The 20,255-nt window shown below is 35.5% G+C and overlaps 1 protein-coding gene across 3 annotated transcripts in view; it reads left to right on the forward strand.

Moving 5' to 3' along the window:
• Positions 1 to 20,255, forward strand: part of PXDN (peroxidasin) — a 160,686-nt gene that overhangs the window by 112,820 nt on the left and 27,611 nt on the right. For all 3 annotated transcript variants that reach the window (XM_072634323.1, XM_072634321.1, XM_072634322.1), the window contains 7 exons: positions 2,122 to 2,239; positions 4,850 to 5,019; positions 7,046 to 7,318; positions 12,076 to 12,192; positions 13,840 to 13,998; positions 15,379 to 15,491; positions 18,279 to 18,435. In XM_072634323.1, the coding sequence (XP_072490424.1) occupies positions 2,122 to 2,239; positions 4,850 to 5,019; positions 7,046 to 7,318; positions 12,076 to 12,192; positions 13,840 to 13,998; positions 15,379 to 15,491; positions 18,279 to 18,435 (1,107 nt within the window). The remainder of the gene's footprint in view (positions 1 to 2,121; positions 2,240 to 4,849; positions 5,020 to 7,045; positions 7,319 to 12,075; positions 12,193 to 13,839; positions 13,999 to 15,378; positions 15,492 to 18,278; positions 18,436 to 20,255) is intronic.

Genomic DNA, 20,255 nt, shown 5'->3' on the forward strand with positions numbered 1-20,255 from the left:
TGTACAGCAGCTAGTTACTACTTGTCCTTAAAAAAATTTTTTTAATGAATTTCAGAAAGCAACTAAGAAATTGCTATTTTCTCTTTCCTCAATGTCATTTTTAAATAATAAAACTTTTGGTTTTTCCTTTTCTTTTTCTGAAGCATAATTGATTTTTATTGAGATCAGCTTCTCCTGATATCTCACACTGTCCATCACAATGGATATTACTTTACCTATTTCCTTATCTTACTTTATCTCTTCTCTATGTTGGGACCAGGATTTTTAGAAGGAGAAATGAGCTTCTGAAACTAATAAAAAATGACCAATAGCAAATGCAGAAAGGATTTGGTGATATATCCAGAAATAGTGGTATAATTAAATAGGATAAGCTGGTACATCTCATGATCATAGGATTTAAAGATGATGGAACTTTAATAGAATGCCTGTTCTCAACCTCTTATCTGATAGATGAGCCTAGAGAAAGGAAATCACTTGCCCAAGGTCACAGAGTGAGTTAGCATAATAGGGATTTAACTGAGACCTTTTGAACCCACCACTCTAAGCAGCTGTTTTGTGAGTTTGGATTTTTGGGGAGAGTTTGGGTTGTTCCCCATTCCCGTTTGTCAGCTGCCTTAAGTCTTTTTGCCTACAGGTGAATGGATGCTATCAATATCTAACCTGTTCCTTTCCTGACTTTAAATGGAGTCTGGCTTTGCAGTAGTAAATACTCTTATTAGTTCTTAAGTTTCATTATGTTGACCCATGTGTGATTATCTGGAGAGAACCTGATAGAAAACGTATATATATGTGTGTGTGTATGTATATATATATATATACATATATATATGTATATATATATATTGTATCTAAGGAATCAGAGATTGCTATGGGAGAAACACCAAAAGAATAGGTTAGACAAGAAAACAGAACTTCTTAAAATAATTCCTAAGGAAGCCTACATAACCTGATTTGAATAGAAATATGTCAAAGATAGTAGAGTAGGAGCATGATGGATAGAGAATGTAGTTGTGAGTTGACTGGAAAGAAATCAGAAGTCTGTGGCCACCAACCGATGTTTGCAATTTCATTAAGGTAATTTATTTTTAATGTTTTTAGCATTTGAATTTGACTTGTGCCATAGTCATCCAGATGAGCCACATGTCTTTTGTTTTGTTATATGTAACTTTTATCCTTACTTGCTTAAGAATATCTGTGTAAAACCAGAGATGCAATTTAGAGATGAAACACCTATAATTAATGGAACATCAGTTCTCAACCTCTTCTTTCACAGATGAGGAAACTAAAGGGAAATGATTTCTCCAAGATCACGTAGGTAGTGAATAGCAAAATGGGGATTTGAATTCAGGTCTTCTGACTCCATCACTGTAACTAGGCATAGAGCTGTTTATGAGTTTGGATTGTTGGGGAGAGTTTGTGCTATTTTCCATTCCCATTCATAAGATGCCCTGACTCTTTTTGTCTAGAGGAATATAAACGGATGCATCTGATATCAAAAGTTATGAAGTATGATGTGAACAAAATAAAACAAAAATAGTGTCTTTCATGATTTATTGAGTCTTCAACTATGAAATGGAGATAATAATACTCAAGTCTACCTACTGGACAGAATTATTGTTAACAAACCTTCCTATGATATAAAGGGCTATATAAATATGAAAGAAAAAATATAAATTTGGTTTATCCCTGCTGGCTTGTTAACAGAGAATATCTATCTAGACAGTATAGCTGTGGTCTTATACTGGATCCCCTTTTTCACTTGTTTTGGACTTTTTTGGTCATATGTTCCCAGGTCTGCTGCTTGAAAAATCATCCTCCAAATATGGGGCCTACCATAGAGATGTAATAGCTGTTTGACATTCCCTTTACAAACTTCCTTGGCTATATGAATCTATAAAATTTCTTAGAGACAGGTCTTACTAAACAGTTTTCAATTCATTTGTAATATTCCAACTACAAAATAGCCTTCTGTGCAAGGAATCACTTGTAGAGTTTCATAAAATATTTACTATGGTACATTTGTTACGTCATTTTAAAAAATTATGAAAGTAAAATATCCTCATTTAATTTTAGTTGACAATTTTAAAACGAATAGTATTTCCTTTCCATTTCTTGATACAGAAAGGCCAAGGATTACATCAGAGCCTCAGGATGCGGATGTGACCTCTGGGAATACGGTCTATTTCACTTGCAGGGCTGAAGGCAATCCCAAACCAGAAATAATATGGCTTCGAAACAAGTAAGTTGGAAGAAGAAAAATTATTCGACTGCAATACAATAGATAATGAATATTTTTGCATGTGAAATAATCACCATCTACCATATTTACTGAGTCTTCAAAACCTACACTCCTTTTTCATTGAGAGATGAAAACAGGAGCTGTGTTTTCCCCATCTCATTCCTATCTTTCCTGCTTTTCTCTTGGGCTTTGAGACTATAAGCAGAGATTCAGGGAAGCTTTAAAAAATCTTCAGTCTGATTAACAACTATATGTTGATCTAAGTTAGAGTATAGACATTTTTTCCTGAGTACTTTTTTTTTAATCAAACAATGGAACATATTCTGCTTTATTAGAATGTAAGCACCTTGTGGGCTCTATCTTTTTGTTTTTCATTGTATACGCAATATTTAGCACAGTGCATGGTACACAGTAAACTTGGAGTAAATGCTTGTCAACTGATGGTCTTTAACTAGATATATAATGCTGTCAAAGCCAAATGACAAAAGGGCTACTTATTCCTTTTACTTTTTTCTAAATTAAATTCCTTCTCCCTCCCGCCCTCCCCTCAATTCCTCTTTTTCTTCTTTTTTGGGCTTCTATTCACCCTTTATGATCTTTGAGTCTAAAGGACTTGGTGGCCATGGCTCCAGACAGTAGTAAACTGTGGCAATTATCCCCAGTAAGCTTAGCTGGATGAGGGGTGATTTCTTTGAACATTTATTGTTTCAGGTTTCAGATTATCCTGTAGGGAGAAATTTGAGTAACCCGTTGGGACTGTAGTGGTTTTTGCATTCATCTTTCCCTGAACTAAATATAGCTGAGCTCTAAACATGATTCTGGAAAAGATTTCCTTTAATCCTAAATAGGGAAACACCACCTTTTGAATTCCTGTTTTTGAGTCTCCCCACACCCCTACTGACATCTTCACACAAAGCCTGCTGCTGTACTTTTTTTGTAGCTGTTAATTACATAGGGAGATTTATTTAAATAGGAATAATTCTTCAAGGAACTTCTAATTTCAGATAACACTGGTATATATGGACATATAGAAGATACAAAGAAAACCAAATTAAGCAGTGAAATAATTACATAAGCTATATTAAGTGATTATATCACAAGTTGGATAAGTGCATATTATTAATGGAGAGTGAAGGGATATTATGATTCCCATACATGGAATCTGGTAGAGCTGCCAATTCTCCAGTCAGCCAATAAAGCTTCCTAGAGGTTAGGAAATTTCAAGAGTTCCTGATTAAAAGATAGAAGATGCTTTGTCAGACTGATGGAGAGAAGACAGTTTATTCATAGTTACAGAAAGTTTGGAGGCAGGAATAGGATAACCAGAGAAAATAGGTATTAAAGATGATCCTTTAACCTCTACTTAATTTGAGAAATTTTACGTTAAATATATTGGAGGATTTTTTTTCCCCTGCTGAGATTTTTTATCATAATTTTCTAATGTAAAGTTAACACTTAAAAAAGATTCATCTAATTTTCACTTCCAGCAAAATATTCCTGTATTTATCCTTCTCTTAAAGAATGTAATGCTTTAGACTTTGAAGACTGCATTCATTTTATAAGCCAAAAAATATTACTTTTTGTCTGTGTTTTTAAAAAAAGGTCCATCTTGATGATCTAGCAAAGATAGTGGGTTTTTTTTCTCATTTCTATCTGTATGATTGAGTATGTTGATGTTTTTTGAAATGTTCAAACTTTCACGTCTTGCTGCAGATCATGATCTTGTTAAAATTCTCATTATTTTTGTCTCTGTATACTAACCAATGAGAATCTAAAGCAAATTCACAAGAGAAAGGAAGGTAAACTGTGAGGTGGGCAAGGTCATGTGGTAGTATGTGATAGCCCCTCCGTCCCTGGCTGATTAACTTGGCTGCATGACCAAGCGAAGCTGGAATGTGTAAAGACAATTGTATGTGGCAGGATTCAATTTAGAGATTATAATTGTCTAAAGTAATCTTTAAAGTCATGTGAAAGATAAATCTGTTAAGTGCCCTGGGGCAGAAGAGGTATTTAGGTTAGTTTGGGGATAGTACCAATTTGTTGTCCATCATAAAAGTGTGATAGTGGAGAAGAGTTAAGCCTGGGTAACTTTTTTGTTTCAAAATGATTATTTTTCATTCTTTTTGTAAATATATTTTTGCTTTAAACTTTGAATCAATCATACCCCAGAAAAAGTTGTGCCTCTTTAAAATCTTTGATCTCTTGGTTGTATTTAGTATTATTTCTAGGTCTCTGTCCACTTTAAAGTATTTAAGCCTATATTTCAATTCCATTCATCAAATATTTATTATGCACCTACTGCAAGGTATTGTGCCAAGACAAACATGAAACAGTCTTTGCCTGCGAGGAGCTTATATTCTAACCAAAAAAACTGCAGAGGTAAGCGTATAGCTCCTTCTTAGGGACTACATATTACAAGACTACCCAAGAATGGTTAGCCTTCCCTGAGAGTTGGTGAGGGCATCAAGATGTGGTTACACCTTGGGATTGGTGCAGTTCAGAATCCTGTCTCCCAGTGTATTCCTGAGTGTTTTTCTTTGTCTTTAGAGGCATCTCCTCTGCTTGTGTGCTTAAAAACATGTTTAGACCACTAGATTTCTATCTTTACAGTAACGAGCTGAGTATGAAAACAGATTCCCGTTTAAACTTGTTAGATGATGGAACTCTGATGATTCAGAACACTCAGGAGACAGACCAAGGAATTTACCAGTGTATGGCAAAAAATGTAGCAGGAGAAGTGAAAACTCAGGAAGTCACCCTCAGATACTTTGGTTCTCCAGGTAAGCTGATATCAGTTAGGAATTTTATTTTTTAACCAGGGTCTCACTCTTTCCATTTTCCAGGATTATTATTCCATATTAGGTAGCTTGCTTTATTAGCAGAATAATGCTGACTAGGCCAAGCTGGGAAATTCAAAACCAGTAGGTTAGTTTGAACTGTTGTATTACATGGTCTAATTCCCCCTAGGGCAATCAGCTATGAAATGTTGGACTTTGGTCACAAAAACGAGTATGGAGGACTGCTACCAATCACAGAGTGGTCTAAATTATTGGATGGATCCTTAGGTCCTTCATCATTACTTGGGTCTGTGGGGAAGGGGAGGGAACTAGATCAAGATACATAGCATGCTTTCTTGATGGTAAGTTAGTATTCTCATCTCTACCTATCAAGAGTCTAAGTGGCAATGATAATAACAATCTATGGTGTTTCATTTGAAAGTTGAGCCATTTGAATATTATGCTGCTAAGTAAAACTCTTCACATATTCAATTCATTCCCTGCTAATATACTTTCTTTAGCACAGAAATTCATAAATTAATTAGTTATTTTATGAGAAGGTGATTTAAATAATCTTAAAAGTAACTATTTGGATTGTTTAGGGGCAACTACCATGGTGCTTGGCAAAGATAGTATAGGAAGAATAGTAAGTTACACTATTTCTACACTTTTAACCATCTGGAGGATTAAACATAAGTAACATAAAAGAAAGTTTGTATATATACATATATACACGCACACACACACACACACACATATATATAACAAAATTCTTTAGCACTACTGTTTATAACAATGCAAAATTGTAAACCATCCGAATCGCAACACTAATAATATCTGTCATTTACGTAGTGCTAATATGTTCTTTAAAGATATATGTATGTATGTATATATATATATACACACACACAAAGTAATGCAAGAACATAATGGGGAATATGTATGTTTTGCAACCAACAGAGTGTGTGTGTGTGTGTGTGTGTGTGTGTGTGTGTGTGTGTGTGTGTGTATGTATGTAATTTAATCTATACAACAACCTAGTGAAGTTGGGCTGTTATTATTCCCATTTAGCAGAGTAGAGGATAATGAGACTGAGTCAAGTTAAATGACTTGCTTGGTGCCACAAGGCTAGTAAGTGTCTGAGACAGGATTCAAACTCAGGTCTTACAGACTCAATTCCAATCCATTATGCCCCTGCTACACCAAATGCCAAAGACTAGGGAACTATAGAATATGATTCCACATGATGGGATACTTCAGAGGCATTAAACCTGATAAATTGGTATAGAATAACGCAAAGTAGAAAAAAATACAACACAAGATAGTATGAAAATTCTGGTTGTGTTTTTCAGTTTTTTCAGTTGTGTCCGACTCTTCATGAGCCAGTATGGGTAATTTTTTTGTGTGTGTAGGTTTGTGGGTTTTTTTTGTGTGTGTTTGTTTTGTTTAGCAAAGATACTGGAGTGATTTGTTATTCCTTCTCCAGTGGATAAAGGCAAAGTTAAGTGACTTGCCCAGGGTCATACAACTAGTGAGTGTCTGATGTGGAATTAGACTCCTTTAAAGTTGTATGTTTATCTAAACTGGGAAAGAATTTGCCAAAAAATTGAATAGTTTAAAATGGATTGTTGAATTTGTTTTTCTTTCTGAAAACCCGATTAAGTTTCTCCGTTACCCCCAAAAAAATAGAATAGTAAAATGTTTGAAACCTTGAAAGAACAGTCCTATAAAAGAGTATCAATAGTTGTAGCTCAGACCTTATAAAGTATATCTGATCTTAGTTAATGAATTGTTTTCCACAAAGCTAAGACAACACTTTTGAAAAAGGTTTTTGCTTCAAAAATATTTTTGCTTTGTGTTTGACACCCTTTGAGTATTATATATTGCAAAGGTAGATGGAATTGGCACCAAAGTGAGTATTTCTTTCTATTCAGATATTTAGACAAAGTAGGGTATTAGGTTGGTGGACATGGTTTCAAGGCTTTAATTTTTGTTTTCTTTCCATCTTTCTTTCTTATTCTTGGAATAGCCAGACCCAGTTTTGTCATCCAGCCACAGAACACAGAGGTGTTGGTTGGAGAAAGTGTCACTTTGGAATGTAGTGCCACTGGCCATCCACAACCTCGAATTACCTGGACAAAAGGCGACAGGACACCCTTGCCAACTGATCCACGTGTCAACATTACTCCTTCTGGTGGTCTTTACATAGAAAAAGTAATACAGGAAGATAGTGGGGAATATGTATGTTTTGCAACCAACAGTATAGATAGTATCCATGCAACAGCTCACATCATTGTGCAAGGTAAGTGTCATAAAAAATGAAAGAAGAAACATGTATTTGCAAATAATGGGATTTTATACCTGGAATAGATCTTAATGATTATCTGATATAATCCATTCTCTGCCCTCTTTATATTTAGGTGAGAAAATTGAGTCCCCCTTTCCCCCAATGTTAAGTAGCTTTTAGGTCACACTGACAGATCCAGGGTTATATCAAACCCAAGTTTCTCGATTTTCATTCCAGTCCTTCTTCTATTACTCTTTACTCCTTTCTAAACTTCGCTTTGCATATTCATGTATGTTAATTTTTTTAAAAAGCATATAATATTAACAAAATACTTAATTTTGTCTCTTTTAAAGTGTTTTATGGCAATAAATAATCCTCCCATGACTTCTCTAACCCAAAGGTTATGGCAAAATAAATGTATCTCTGCCATCCTGAAAGTTCACCTACTTCAACTCATATATGACACTTCTTATAATGTACCTGACACATCATTGTTGGAAGCAGGGAAAAGAAATGAGCCTTTCTCTAGTAGACACTGTTCTAAACACATTAAAATTTCATTTGATCCTCACAACAGTGAGGTAGATGCTATTATTACCTCCATTTTACAGTTGAGGAAACTGAGGCAAACAAAGGTGAGGTGACTTGCCTAGCTAGTAATTGTCTGAGACCACATTTGAACTCAGGACTTCTTGACTGCAGGTCCAGTATATAAAGACAAGTTATATAGAAGATAAAGAAGAAATAGCTAACTGAGGGAAGGCATAGGATTAAGAGGGGTTGGGAAAGGTTTTCTGTAAAAGATGAGATTTTATTTGGGCCATTCGATTGTAACCTTCTTGAGGACAAGGGACTGTTTTTTGCCTCTTTTTGTATCCCCAGGGTTTAGCACAGTGCCTTGAACATAGTAAGCACTTAATCAATGTTTATTGACTGACTGATTGCACTAAAAGGCTTCAGTTAGAACAATCTTTTAGTACAATCAGTGTTACTGTTCAGTGAACCCTGTATGATTCGTTAGTTCAATTGGACAATTTTTAGTATGCCTGGTATAGTCACATAAGCACAGCTGCAGTTAATAATCTTTAAAGAGGATTGCATGGTACTGGTAATTTGGTAATTCTGGCCAGCGTATGAATTTCAGAAACATATAGCTCTCAAACCAGAAGGGACCTCAGGGACTATCTGGTTCTACTCTCCAATTTCCAGATGTGATAACTCATGCCCAGGAAGGTTCAGTAATTTTCCCAAGGGCATACAGATAGTAAGCATCTGAGGCAACATTTGAATCCAGGTTCTCTGACTACAGAGATAATGTTACCTTCATTCTATCACAGAAAGATGTAGTAAGAACTCGATCTTGTTCTAGTTACGATTGCTGGCATTCAGTTGTTTCAGTTGTGTCTCACTCTTGTTGACCTATTTTGAAGTTTTCTTGGCAAAGATACTGGAGTGGTTTGCCATTTCCTTCGCCAGCTCATTTTACAGATGAAGAAACTGAAGCAAATTGGTTTTAAGTGACTTGCTCAGGGACACACAGCTACTAAGTGTCTAAGGCTAGATTTGAACTCATAAAGATGAGTCTTCCTGACTTCAGACCTAGCACTCTATCTGTTGTGCCACCCAGCTGCCATAAACACTAATGGATAAAAATATCCTCCATTTCAAGTTTTTAACACTAGGAGGGCTACTAGCATACCAATTGGAAATTTAACCCTATTATTCAAGTGTATCTTAAATACAAAAATTACAAGCTGTTATTATCATTTTAGTTTGAAATAAAAATTTTCATTCTACAAGCTCTGGTTTCCTTGGATTATAGATTTTTAAAAATATACTATGTCGATTGATACATCTTAATCCTTTGAAGTATTCTTAAACTCTGATACTTCTCTTAACTATCCTCAGAGAAGGAAATTGTATAATGTCTTATGGCACTTAGATAATATCATGGATTAACCCTGTCTGTGTTGGTGTCCCATTAACTACTATATTGGAAGCTCCTTGAGAACGCAGCGACTTTCTCCTCTCTGTCTCACCTAGTGCTAACCGTAGTATCTTATGTATAGCTGGTATTTAATAAAGGCTGCATTTGTACTATTCTGTTCCCCTCTTTCATCAAGTTCTTGGATGTACAACACAAATTCCATGTTCTGTAATTTAAGCCTGTTCTTTGTTTCATTCATTCATGAGAACAGCTATTGCCATCACTGATGCAGTATCCCTTCTCATTTATTAACTTGCAAACTAATTTTTTGTTCTTTGCTTTTTCAAGTGTTTATTTCCTTTTGTCTTTCTTTATTATCTTTTCCCCAACTTTTATTCAGTTGTTTCTTCTGTATCCTCTTCAACTCTCATCAATTTTCATGTTCCCAACATGATTATAGTATTCCAATAAAGGCTTAATAAGTGGTAATCATGAAAAGAGAATGACCTCAGGCATTTCTAGAATCTAATCTGTTTTGATACCCTACTATCACTTTAAAAAATACACAACAAAACTTATCCTGCTATACATTAGGGAAGAAATTGTTCACATGTTGACATTGTTAGGTATCACAAGTATTGATAAGGTACAGATAGAAGAGACTAAAAATACTCCATAGCATCCAGAATCAGGGAGACAACAATTCTTATTTTCTTAGAGTAAATGCACAGATACGTGGAGGGAATATTCAGCGTATAATATAATAAGGTAATATTCAACACATCCAAAATGGAACTCAGATTTCCCAATAAAGCTGTCCTTCCTCTGAGCTTTCCCATTTCTGTCAGTGATGTCACTATCCTTCCAGTAACTCATATTTGAAACTTTGCAAATATCTTTGAATCTTCCATCTCCCAGTACTCCCCTTCTTTAGCTGGTTATCCCATCATTGACTGTATCTTGTCAATTCTGCTTCCTTAACATTCACAGCTGTCTTCTCTTTATTCATGCCTCTAGCTTTGACTATTGCAACAGTCTTTGAATTGTTTTTCTTGCTTTCATTCTTTTCCATTACAATCCCTCCCCCACAAATCACCAAACTGGTATTCTTAAATTTCATCTCTAATTATATCACACTTTCCACTTGAAAATTTTCAGGGTCTTCCTATTACCCCTGGGTAATACAAATCTTCAATGTTGCATTGAATTCTCTCCATAATCTGGCTTTAAACTACCTTTCTAGTCTCTGTTTCATATTTTCCCCCTTCTTCTACTGTCCCAGTTTAAACTAGCTTGTTAGCTGATCTTTGTGTATTGCATTCCATTGTCCACCTTCTTGTACTTTGCAAGATATAGTCTCTCATATTTTGATGTATTCCTTCTTCAGCTCCAACTTATAGAAGCCCTAGCTTCCTTCAACGTATGGCTCCAGTGCTACCTCCTACATGAGGCCTTTCTTAGTCTCCCTCTTCTCCCAGGTGCTATTGTTCTTTGATTCTTGAAATTATCTTGTGCATAATTCAACTTTATGAACATAATTTGTATCCAGCAGGATGTCATCTCTTTGAAGGCAAGGGACAATTTTTGTTTTTGTCTTTATGTCTTAACCACCTAGCATAGTGCATTGCACAGAGTAGGTGCTCACTAAATGTAGGTTGAATTCAACTAGAAAGCAAAGTAAATTAAAGGCTTCAAAGCAGGGATTTCAATTTGAGACTTGATGGGACAAGAGTCCTAATTAGAATATGCCAGTGGTAGGGTATACAACTCAGATAAAAGAAGGGACAGAATCAGTTTGTATATGAAGACTACATAGTCTAGGAAGTAATGAATACATGAATCAGTAGACAAAGAAGCACAAGTGATACTGTGGTGGGAATTTATTATATTCAGTGCAGTCGAAAACAGGAAATGAATGAGAAGCTTGAGAAGCAGATGATAAACCTGACACAGACGCATGATATAGTACTGATGGCAATTTTCATCTATTGGATCTTTCTTTGGTAAAGACTGAACAGAGAGTAACTTCTTGAATTGCTTTAATGATGATTTCATCTTCCTGGGAGGTGAAAGAAACAACATGAATAACCAATATTCTATACTTTATTCTCATCATTAAGGAAGAAACATAAGTAAAAATCAACACTGTAGCAACTGAGTGGAGTAAAACACAGTTGAAATAAATATATTGGGCGAAAGTTTAATTCCCAGTATTTATAAAGAAGTGAGACATCAGTAAAAATAACACTTCCTAGTAATTAGAGCTACAGAGAACTAGAACTGGGCTGCCTCTAGAGATGATGGATTCGACTTTATTAGTAGGAGAAAGGGGTAAGGTATAGAATAATTTATTTTGACCAGAAGGGGAATTAATTATGAGATAAAATTAGAAAGGTAAGATAGTCCCAATAGACTGGGGACAGCCTTGATTGCCACACAAAAGAGTTTGCATTGACTCAGTAATACAATTTGTTTGAATAAGAAATTTTTAAATGTCAGCTATGTGTCTGACAATTTATTTGGTATTAAAAAAAAAGGAACTCTTAGAGTAAAGGTGATGTTGAATCAAGATTTGGTCCCAGGTGTTCTGACACAAGAATCCAGCACTTTCCCCTGTGCCATGCTATCCCCCCATGCTCACCCTTCCAAGGAGAGTGGTCTAAAGGCCCAAGGACATCATCAAACAATTCATATTCTGAAAATAAAGTACAGAATATAGAAGGAAGTGTTCTTGACACACTGTTTATTTTTGCATTATAGTCATTTATATCTATGCTACAGTACTTTGAAATTATTCTTTTCCCCTTTGATTTAATTTTTCCAATAATTTATTTTCTTCCTGCAGCTGTGCCTCATTTCACCGTTACCCCTCAAGACAGAGTGGTTATTGAGGGCCACACAGTTGATTTCCACTGTGAAGCCCAGGGCTATCCACAACCAGTTATTGCCTGGACTAAAGGAGGTGAGATTTCGAATATTGTACTTCTCTTTTTTCTTTTCTCCCACCCCAAAGACACTGATAAAACTATGGAAAGTACAGTTTCCTGTCATTCATATAGGTTTCTAGGGTAAACTGCCCAATTTTTTTCCTGTCAATCTAGGGAGTTACTGGGCTAAACCCAGATGAGCTGGGACTTCCCAATGCTGTCTCTCTGACCCTGGGACATGGTTTATTCTCAGTGAGCTCCTAAAAGTCCCACATATGCAATGCTTCCATTGCTAGGGTGTGTGTACTGTAAATCATTATCTCAGATGCTGAGAAAACCTGGCTTCATTGAGGGAATGCTGGATTGTCCAATTCTGAATTTATAGTGATCTCTCTCCCCACCTAGTTGGGCCATCTGGGTTAAGTTAAATTCAGTTGCCAAATGACATCAGAAGAAAAACAAGAGGTATTTTGGGAAAGTTGTGGTGGGGGTTGGGCAGAACTGGGGAGTTGTATATAACAGAGAAAAAAGTTTTTAATCTATTTGTTTAAGTTTCCTTGCACTGATTTTATGTTGATACTGACATTACATATTTCTATATTTGTACTGTGGTTATGTATGCTTGTTTCTTCCATATTTTGTTAGCTAGTTTATTTGATAATTTTATTAATTTTGATTGCCCATTTGTAGGTAGATGAATGCTGGGCCCAATGTGCCTTCCTCTTTTGAATTTCAGTCTCTTTGTGGGATGCCTATATCTAATCTCTTTGGTATATGGGTGCATAGCTCTTTGCAGGATCTCTCACATGCTCTCCTGATGTAAACAGGAAGAATTGTATTAGTCTAGAGCCAGGGGATACATCAAATTTAATGAGCTGTTGACTTTATTTGATATCTTCACTGAAGGAAATTTCATATGGGTTCATGCAGACCAAGGTTAATATTCAGGGGTTGGGGAATGATAATAAGTGAATTTAGGGCCTTTGGAATAAAAGGTCAATACTCTTTATGCTGACATGTTATTGAATAATCTTTTGTAGTGCTTGTTTTCTCAAACTGGTAATTAAAAAAGTGCTGTCCAAGGTTGCCAAATTCATGATTTCCTATGTATTTCAAGTCACTTATTATATCATTGTATGTTCTTTAGAAAACAAAAACAAAAGCAGATCTAGGATTTCACTGGTTTTGGTATTTCCTAGTGAAGAATTCCTTCTACCACAATAGATCATCACTTGCTCTTCAAATCACAGTCTTAGGAACTAAGACACCTTCGAGTGTCAAGGGCATCAACAGATTAAACAACTTATTAAAAGTTACCAATATGTTAGGGCTGATAAATATTTAACAATCAGATCTTTGAAATATGACATGCTTTTTAGTTTAATCTACATTATTAACATTATCTCCATTACTTTCTTAAGTTTAGTCAATAAACAATAAGCCAAACCATGATTTGCAATGTTTTCTATTTTCTAAGGTATAAATGTTAACACTAGAAATTTAAAAGTTATCTCTCTAGAGCAGGTATGAGCTGGCTCCAGCCCTCCCCTACCAGTATGTATCAGATGTAGGTTTTTAAGCCCAGGGTTTCCTCTTTTCTTGGCTAGTTCTCTATTCCACCATAATCTTCTCTGTATAGCTTTACAGTGCCAAGGAAACACCTTACTCTTGTTATATTTCAGGGAGTCAACTCTCAGTAGATAGAAGACATCTAGTTCTTTCATCGGGAACTTTGAGGATTTCAGGAGTTGCCCTTCATGACCAGGGAGAGTATGAATGCCAAGCTGTTAATATCATTGGATCTCAGATGGTGTCTGTGCATTTGACAGTGCAGCCTAGAGGTAAAGTCTATTGTTTGGGGTGTGGAGGGGGAATTGTGAACATTTATTTTAGAACAAATATATTTATTCATCTTTACTGATTTTCATTTCATTGTTCCTTATTAGGAATTACAGATTTCACTTTTAAAATCTGGATTTATAAAGTTTGCCATTAAATCATACTATTGCTCCTTAATTCTTTGGCTTTTAGTTTCAAAAAAGTTTGTAAGAATATGTGTAGGGTCATGTTTTCTTTTAGTTTTGTTAAGTAAGCATAATATACTCAGAGAATGACTTATTCTTGTCTAATGACTGAGTAGTAAGGGGTTATTTATGAAGTGTGGGGAAATTGACTTTCTTTGATAAATGAGCTCCTTATTTATTTTAAAATCTATTTTTCAGTTAACAAGACTTTATGTACTCTCCTGTGGTACTTATTCAATATTCCCTAAAACTTCATCCATAAAATAGCTCTACTTTGGTGGAGCATTTTAACAAAATCGACTTCATTTTATTTCTTTATTCTTTGATCATTTGTTTCTATTTTTCCACCTCTTGACTCTTGCTTTTCAACTGCTCTAATCAGCTTATATTTCAAGGACTCATTGATTTCAGGTGATTGCGTAGGTACCATTTCCTGCAATGGATTGCATCTCTACCATGGGTTAGCAGATGTTTTGTTGAGTTGTTGTGACTAAAACCATTCATGACTAGGTGGTCAACCTTCTGCTGAAGCCTCACTCATCTGAATATTCAGCTTTACATACAACTGTTTTCTCCTAATGTCCTCTCTAAAACATCATTTAATAGCCTTTACCTGTACCATACCCCTAGATGAGTAGGAATGCACTAATTCAGGAAGGTGGGAAAGTTCTAAGCAGCCATGGTGCAGTAGGGTGGGGGATGGTGCAGAGCCTGAGGTAGGGTAGCATAGGAGAACAGAGTGAGCTACTGTGGCTCTCCACTGGAGACACTGAAGTCTCCTACAACGTCTCTAACCTTTTCAATCTTATTTTTACCTTGTTCCCCTTTATACACAATATGTTCTAGTTGAACTGGATTACTAACTGGATTTAATTACTGGATTACTTAACTAAACTGGATTTCTTGAACTCGGCATTCTATCTCCCTGCATTTGCCCTGAAATATACTCCTTTATGTTCAGCTCTACTGAATCCTGCTTTTCCTTTCAAGTCTCAGTTCAGTGCCACCTCTTCTGGGATGCCACCAATTATTCATTTTCTCCACCATTCCTACTGTGCTTGATGCCTTGTATATAAGTGCTTAAAAATATGTATTGATTGGAATTGAATGATTCATTTGGTTAGGGAGAGGAGTCATCATGTTTTCACTTTCTATTTGTAATGCCCATTAAATAGTCACATATCACTTTTCTTCTAGTTACTCCGGTGTTTGCCAGTGTCCCAAGGGATATGACAGTGGAGGTTGGGACCAATGTGCAGATTCCTTGCAGTTCTCAAGGAGAGCCTGTGCCAGTAATAACATGGAATAAGGTAATCTCTGTGACTGTATTTCTTAAGAGCACAGAAATGTAGTTTAGACTTTACCATTATCTGGTGAAGTTGATTAAGTGTGGAACAATTCACTGTCCCATATCGCAGCAGAGAGGGCTTACAAAGGGCAGATTTGGGGCTGGCCCCACTAGAAGAAATTCTCAAAATTTATATCTAAAATTTTTTTAATGAAATGCCCAAGAAATGAATAACAATCTTACAGTCACCATCCAAATGAAAATAGGCAGATCAGTTAAGAGGAACTGCTACTGTAGTTTGTATCATTGTTTGACTCTGTCTCTTTTGTCCACAAATAAAATCCCACTTGTGATGTCAAGGAGATTTCATGGCAGATTCATATATGACAATACATTCAATATAGTACTATTATATATGTATAACATGCCATGTACACATATATTTATTCATGGGTAGGCATATTGTGCGTGTATTCATACATACATGCACACATGCTTGTATGTACAATACCATGTACGTCCATATGTATACATGTGTGTATATATACACATATATGACAAACACATAAATACAACACTTCAAATGGGTTATTAGTGGGTCCAGTAAGTTATTTACTTTGCTTTTACATATATGTGTCATGTTCATCTGTTAATCATGATTCTGAATTTTTTGTATTTTCTCCCCAGGAATAAAATGAAATATGCTCATCCATGTCTTCCTTGTTCTGCTTGGTATAAGATTTTATTTTGAACCTGGCATCTCAAATAAACATTTTTTCAAATTGAATTGAATTTGAAAAGCAGGAAAAATAACAAATGGAATAATACCATTTAGAACTTGTAGGGCTCAGATCCAGTCCTTTCATTAACTATTTTCCCCTCAGTTCAATTCAACAAACATTTATTAAACATCTACTATGTGCAAGACACTGAACCTGAGATACAAAGACATATAGAAAACCATTCTTACTTTCAAGAAACTTACATTCATATATTTTAAGGTAAATGATAATTGTCAGCAAAAGCAATCAATAAACATTCAAAAACAGTGTAACAAGCTACCCTCCTTACATTCAACAAGGAATAACCAAAAGGATGAAAATTCATCAAACAATAGGCATTTTTTCTGTTCCTTTCTATATCTGTTAAAAAAAATTGTACCTCTCTGTCTAGTTTTCTCAGCCCTTTTGTTTTATAGATAAGGAAACTTAATCCTAGAGAAGTTAAATGTCTTGTCCAAGCTAGAGACAGTTAGAACTATGTGTCCTGACTCCCAACAGCCTTGATGTATTAATATATTGAGAATATGTGATATTTCTTTGAAGGATGAGGATTGCAAAAGCCCAAGTGTTTGGTTTGGGCAAGAACCTTCTATACGTACAACAAGAACCTTCTATACCTACAAAAATCTATAGAATTTATAGAAATTTATAGAATTATAGAATTAGTTCCTTATTCCTAAGACTTATGTTTGGTCAGGAGCAAGTGAAAACCCCTCTGTGTTTCTTCAGGGTAGAGGTTCTTAATCTTTTTTTTTTTTTTTTTAAATTTGTGATGAACCTCTCTGGCATTCTTGTGGATATTGTAGACTCCTGGGTGGGGAGATTTGTCTCCATTCATAACTGAAGGAAATGCTAAATTTCAGTTAGAGGTTAGAGAAAAAAGAAATGTACCTTTTCTGATCCACTTTTAAAGAACCTCTGAAATATACCTAGGGACTCAATAACTTGCTTCAGGGACAATTTTAGTTGATACATGTTTGGCTAGTGAAGAAAGGAAGGAAACAAATGTTTACCATCATGCCAGGCCCTGCGCTGTGTTTTACAAATAATATCTCATTTGATTTTCTCAACAGTCCTGGAAGACAGGTGCTATTTTTATCACCATTCTACAGTTAAGGACACTGAGTCAAAGAGGGTTTAAGTAATTTGCTCGGTCACACAGTTTGAGGTAAAATTTGAACTCAGGTTTCCTGTTTTATGGGAATCCAAGTTTTATAGAACAAATCTTTTTTATTAAGAGGATTTGTTCTGTGAAGTTTGGATTCAGTCAAAGGGCCACACCTGAGGACCTAGAAGGTCCCTGCTCCTGCTGTAACCACTATATCTATAACTACCCTTAGGTCTGAATTTTTCCCTCTTTTATAGTAGAAAAGGGAAGGAGTCATCCTCTTCTTTTTCTTTTCTTTTGTAAAAACTCCCCCAAAATCCTTAGCTAGGAATAAGTCATGCTCAGAGGTGGAGGGGGGGAGGGGTTGTTTTTGCTTTTTAATTCTTGCTTTGTATTTCAAATAAGCGATGGCCTACAACATGGGTAGACAGGAAGAAAGAAAGGACGTTTTATTTCATGCTTAAAGTCTGCTTTAAAAAGCCATGCCCATTTTAGAGGGTTTTCTTTCATGCTCTCAGTTTGAAAACTAATTTAAGATTATAACAGATAAGAATATACTTAAGGTACATATGCTATCCTTTTTATCTGTGTTGATTTTTTTCACTTTTAATTTTTTAGTGAATTGTTATAGTTTCTTTTATAAATATATTTATAAAACATTTATAAAAGAACATTTATAAACATTTATAAAAGAACAACATTTATAAAAGAATGCTGGAATACTACTTACTGCTAATGTTTGGTATTGAATGAAATAGATTAAATTCCTTCTGGAGCTCAATTTTACGCTGGGCTAAGACCACACCTTAAGAGATTTCATCTTGGAGAATCATTTAAGAGAAAAATAGGATTAAGAAAGACTGAGTCCTTTTTTCCCATTTTTGTAAAAAAAAAGACTTATTTTTCTGTTTTGTTCTAGGATGGAGTGCAGGTAACTGAAAGTGGCAAATTTCACATTAGCTCAGAGGGATTTCTCACCATAAATGACGTTGGACCAGCTGATGAAGGTCGCTACGAATGTATTGCCCGGAACACAATCGGATATTCCTCAGTTAGTATGGTCCTAAGTGTTAATGGTAAGACTTAGCCGTGCCAATAGGAATTATTTCTTATAATTGTACAAGCTATCTCACTCAGCAAGCACCAAGACCCTACAACGTAAAAAACCAGATTGTTCATTTGAAAATATTTGAATTGTAGAATTTTAGAGAAGAAAGTGATGTCATAAGTTAAGTAGACAAAACCCTTTATTTTGTAGATATGGAAACTAAGGCATGAGAGAGCTTTTAAGGGTCTAATCCAAAGTGGACAGAGCTGAACCAGTAGATAAATTCCCAACTTGCTGCTCTTTTCACTACTGCAGACCACCTTTATGTCAGCTTGATCAATTCTCTTCACAAGACTTATCTCTGTAAGGGATGTAGTGGCTCGATATGGATTCAGTTACTGCTTCTGACACATACTAGCAGTTGAATCAAGTCACTTAACCTCTAAATTCTCCAGGTAGCTCTCTAAGATTATGAAATGTAGAAGTGTTCTTGATTTTCATTGATGGAAGGAATATCCATCTCCCTTGTTTCCCACACCAATTAATCCGTCCCCTCAGTAAAATTACTCTCGAAATTGCTCTCAGAAGAATAACATTTATTCTTTCATCGACCTGCATAAGGGAGGTGTTTCAGAAATGGGGGAATCTGCTCAGAAAATGTCCTTGGTTCATATCTTTTCACACACACACACACACACACACACACACACACACACACACACACACACACGATCTGATCCATTAAAACTATGTCCTTCCACAGTAGAAAATTCTTCAATTGAAAAATGAAGTAAGTCCTCATTATTAATTGCTACGATTAGGTGTAAGATGCCTATTTATGAAGTTGCATAAGAAAGGATATATGGATCAACTTGAATCATACAAAAAGATTTTAGCCAATGGCTGTGTGTACCACAACTGCATTAGGGGCTATGGAAAGCAGTAAAGCATTTCTTCTTCTCTCAAAGGGATTAGTATCTTTTTGAGGAGAGGAGACTTGTATTTACATCTGACACAGAAGCAAACAGCAGATTTTTTAGAGCTTGTAAAGTATAGAATTGATGAGAAGGGGCAAATCAAAGAGTGGCACTTAAGGAAGCTTTGTAGAAGACAGAAGACTTGAACTGAAAAATTTCAGGATGTGTGGTATTTAAACACATTGAAAGACAGGAGAGGGGAAGTCATATGAGCTAGTGAGAAGAAAATTACTTGGTATGTTCCAGGAACAATGAGGAAATTTCTTTGACTAAAGTAAAAGGTGCTTTTGGGGATATGTTGGGATATAAAGTTGAGTAAGATGGGGTCAGATTATGCAGCACTATGAAAACTAAAGAAAAGAGTTGAGACTTTGGTAAATAATATGGGGTCATGGAAACCTTGTTAGAAGATGAGTTATATGATGAATTTGATGTTAATTGTGGCAGAACACAGGGTGACTTAAAGGAAAATAACCTAAAGGCAAGAACACTAGTTAAGAATCTGCTACAGTAAGCTAGGGACCAGGGTTAGGTATTAATGTCTAGATCAGAGCTGTGACAGTGATGATGAGGGTTGGAGGGGAAGTGACAGCTATAAAAGAATTAATGAGACCTGGAGACTGCTGTGTTGTTGAAACAACCATGCGTGCTGAAGCAATATAGTTTTTTGTTTTTTTTAAGTGGAAAGTGCATGGGATTTGGAATCAAAGAACACAGACTCTGCTTCTTACAGAATCATAGAATCACAGAATTTTAGAGTTTAAAGGAGGTTTTAGTCCAACCCAAACACCCAGAAGAATAACCAACAAGTCTTCGTCCAGTTTCTATTTAAAGATAGTCCAATAAGGGATAACTCATTACTTCCAGAAAT

Source organism: Notamacropus eugenii, chromosome 1 (genome assembly GCF_028372415.1).
Source record: "Notamacropus eugenii isolate mMacEug1 chromosome 1, mMacEug1.pri_v2, whole genome shotgun sequence".
NCBI classification, from domain to species: Eukaryota; Metazoa; Chordata; class Mammalia; order Diprotodontia; family Macropodidae; genus Notamacropus; species Notamacropus eugenii.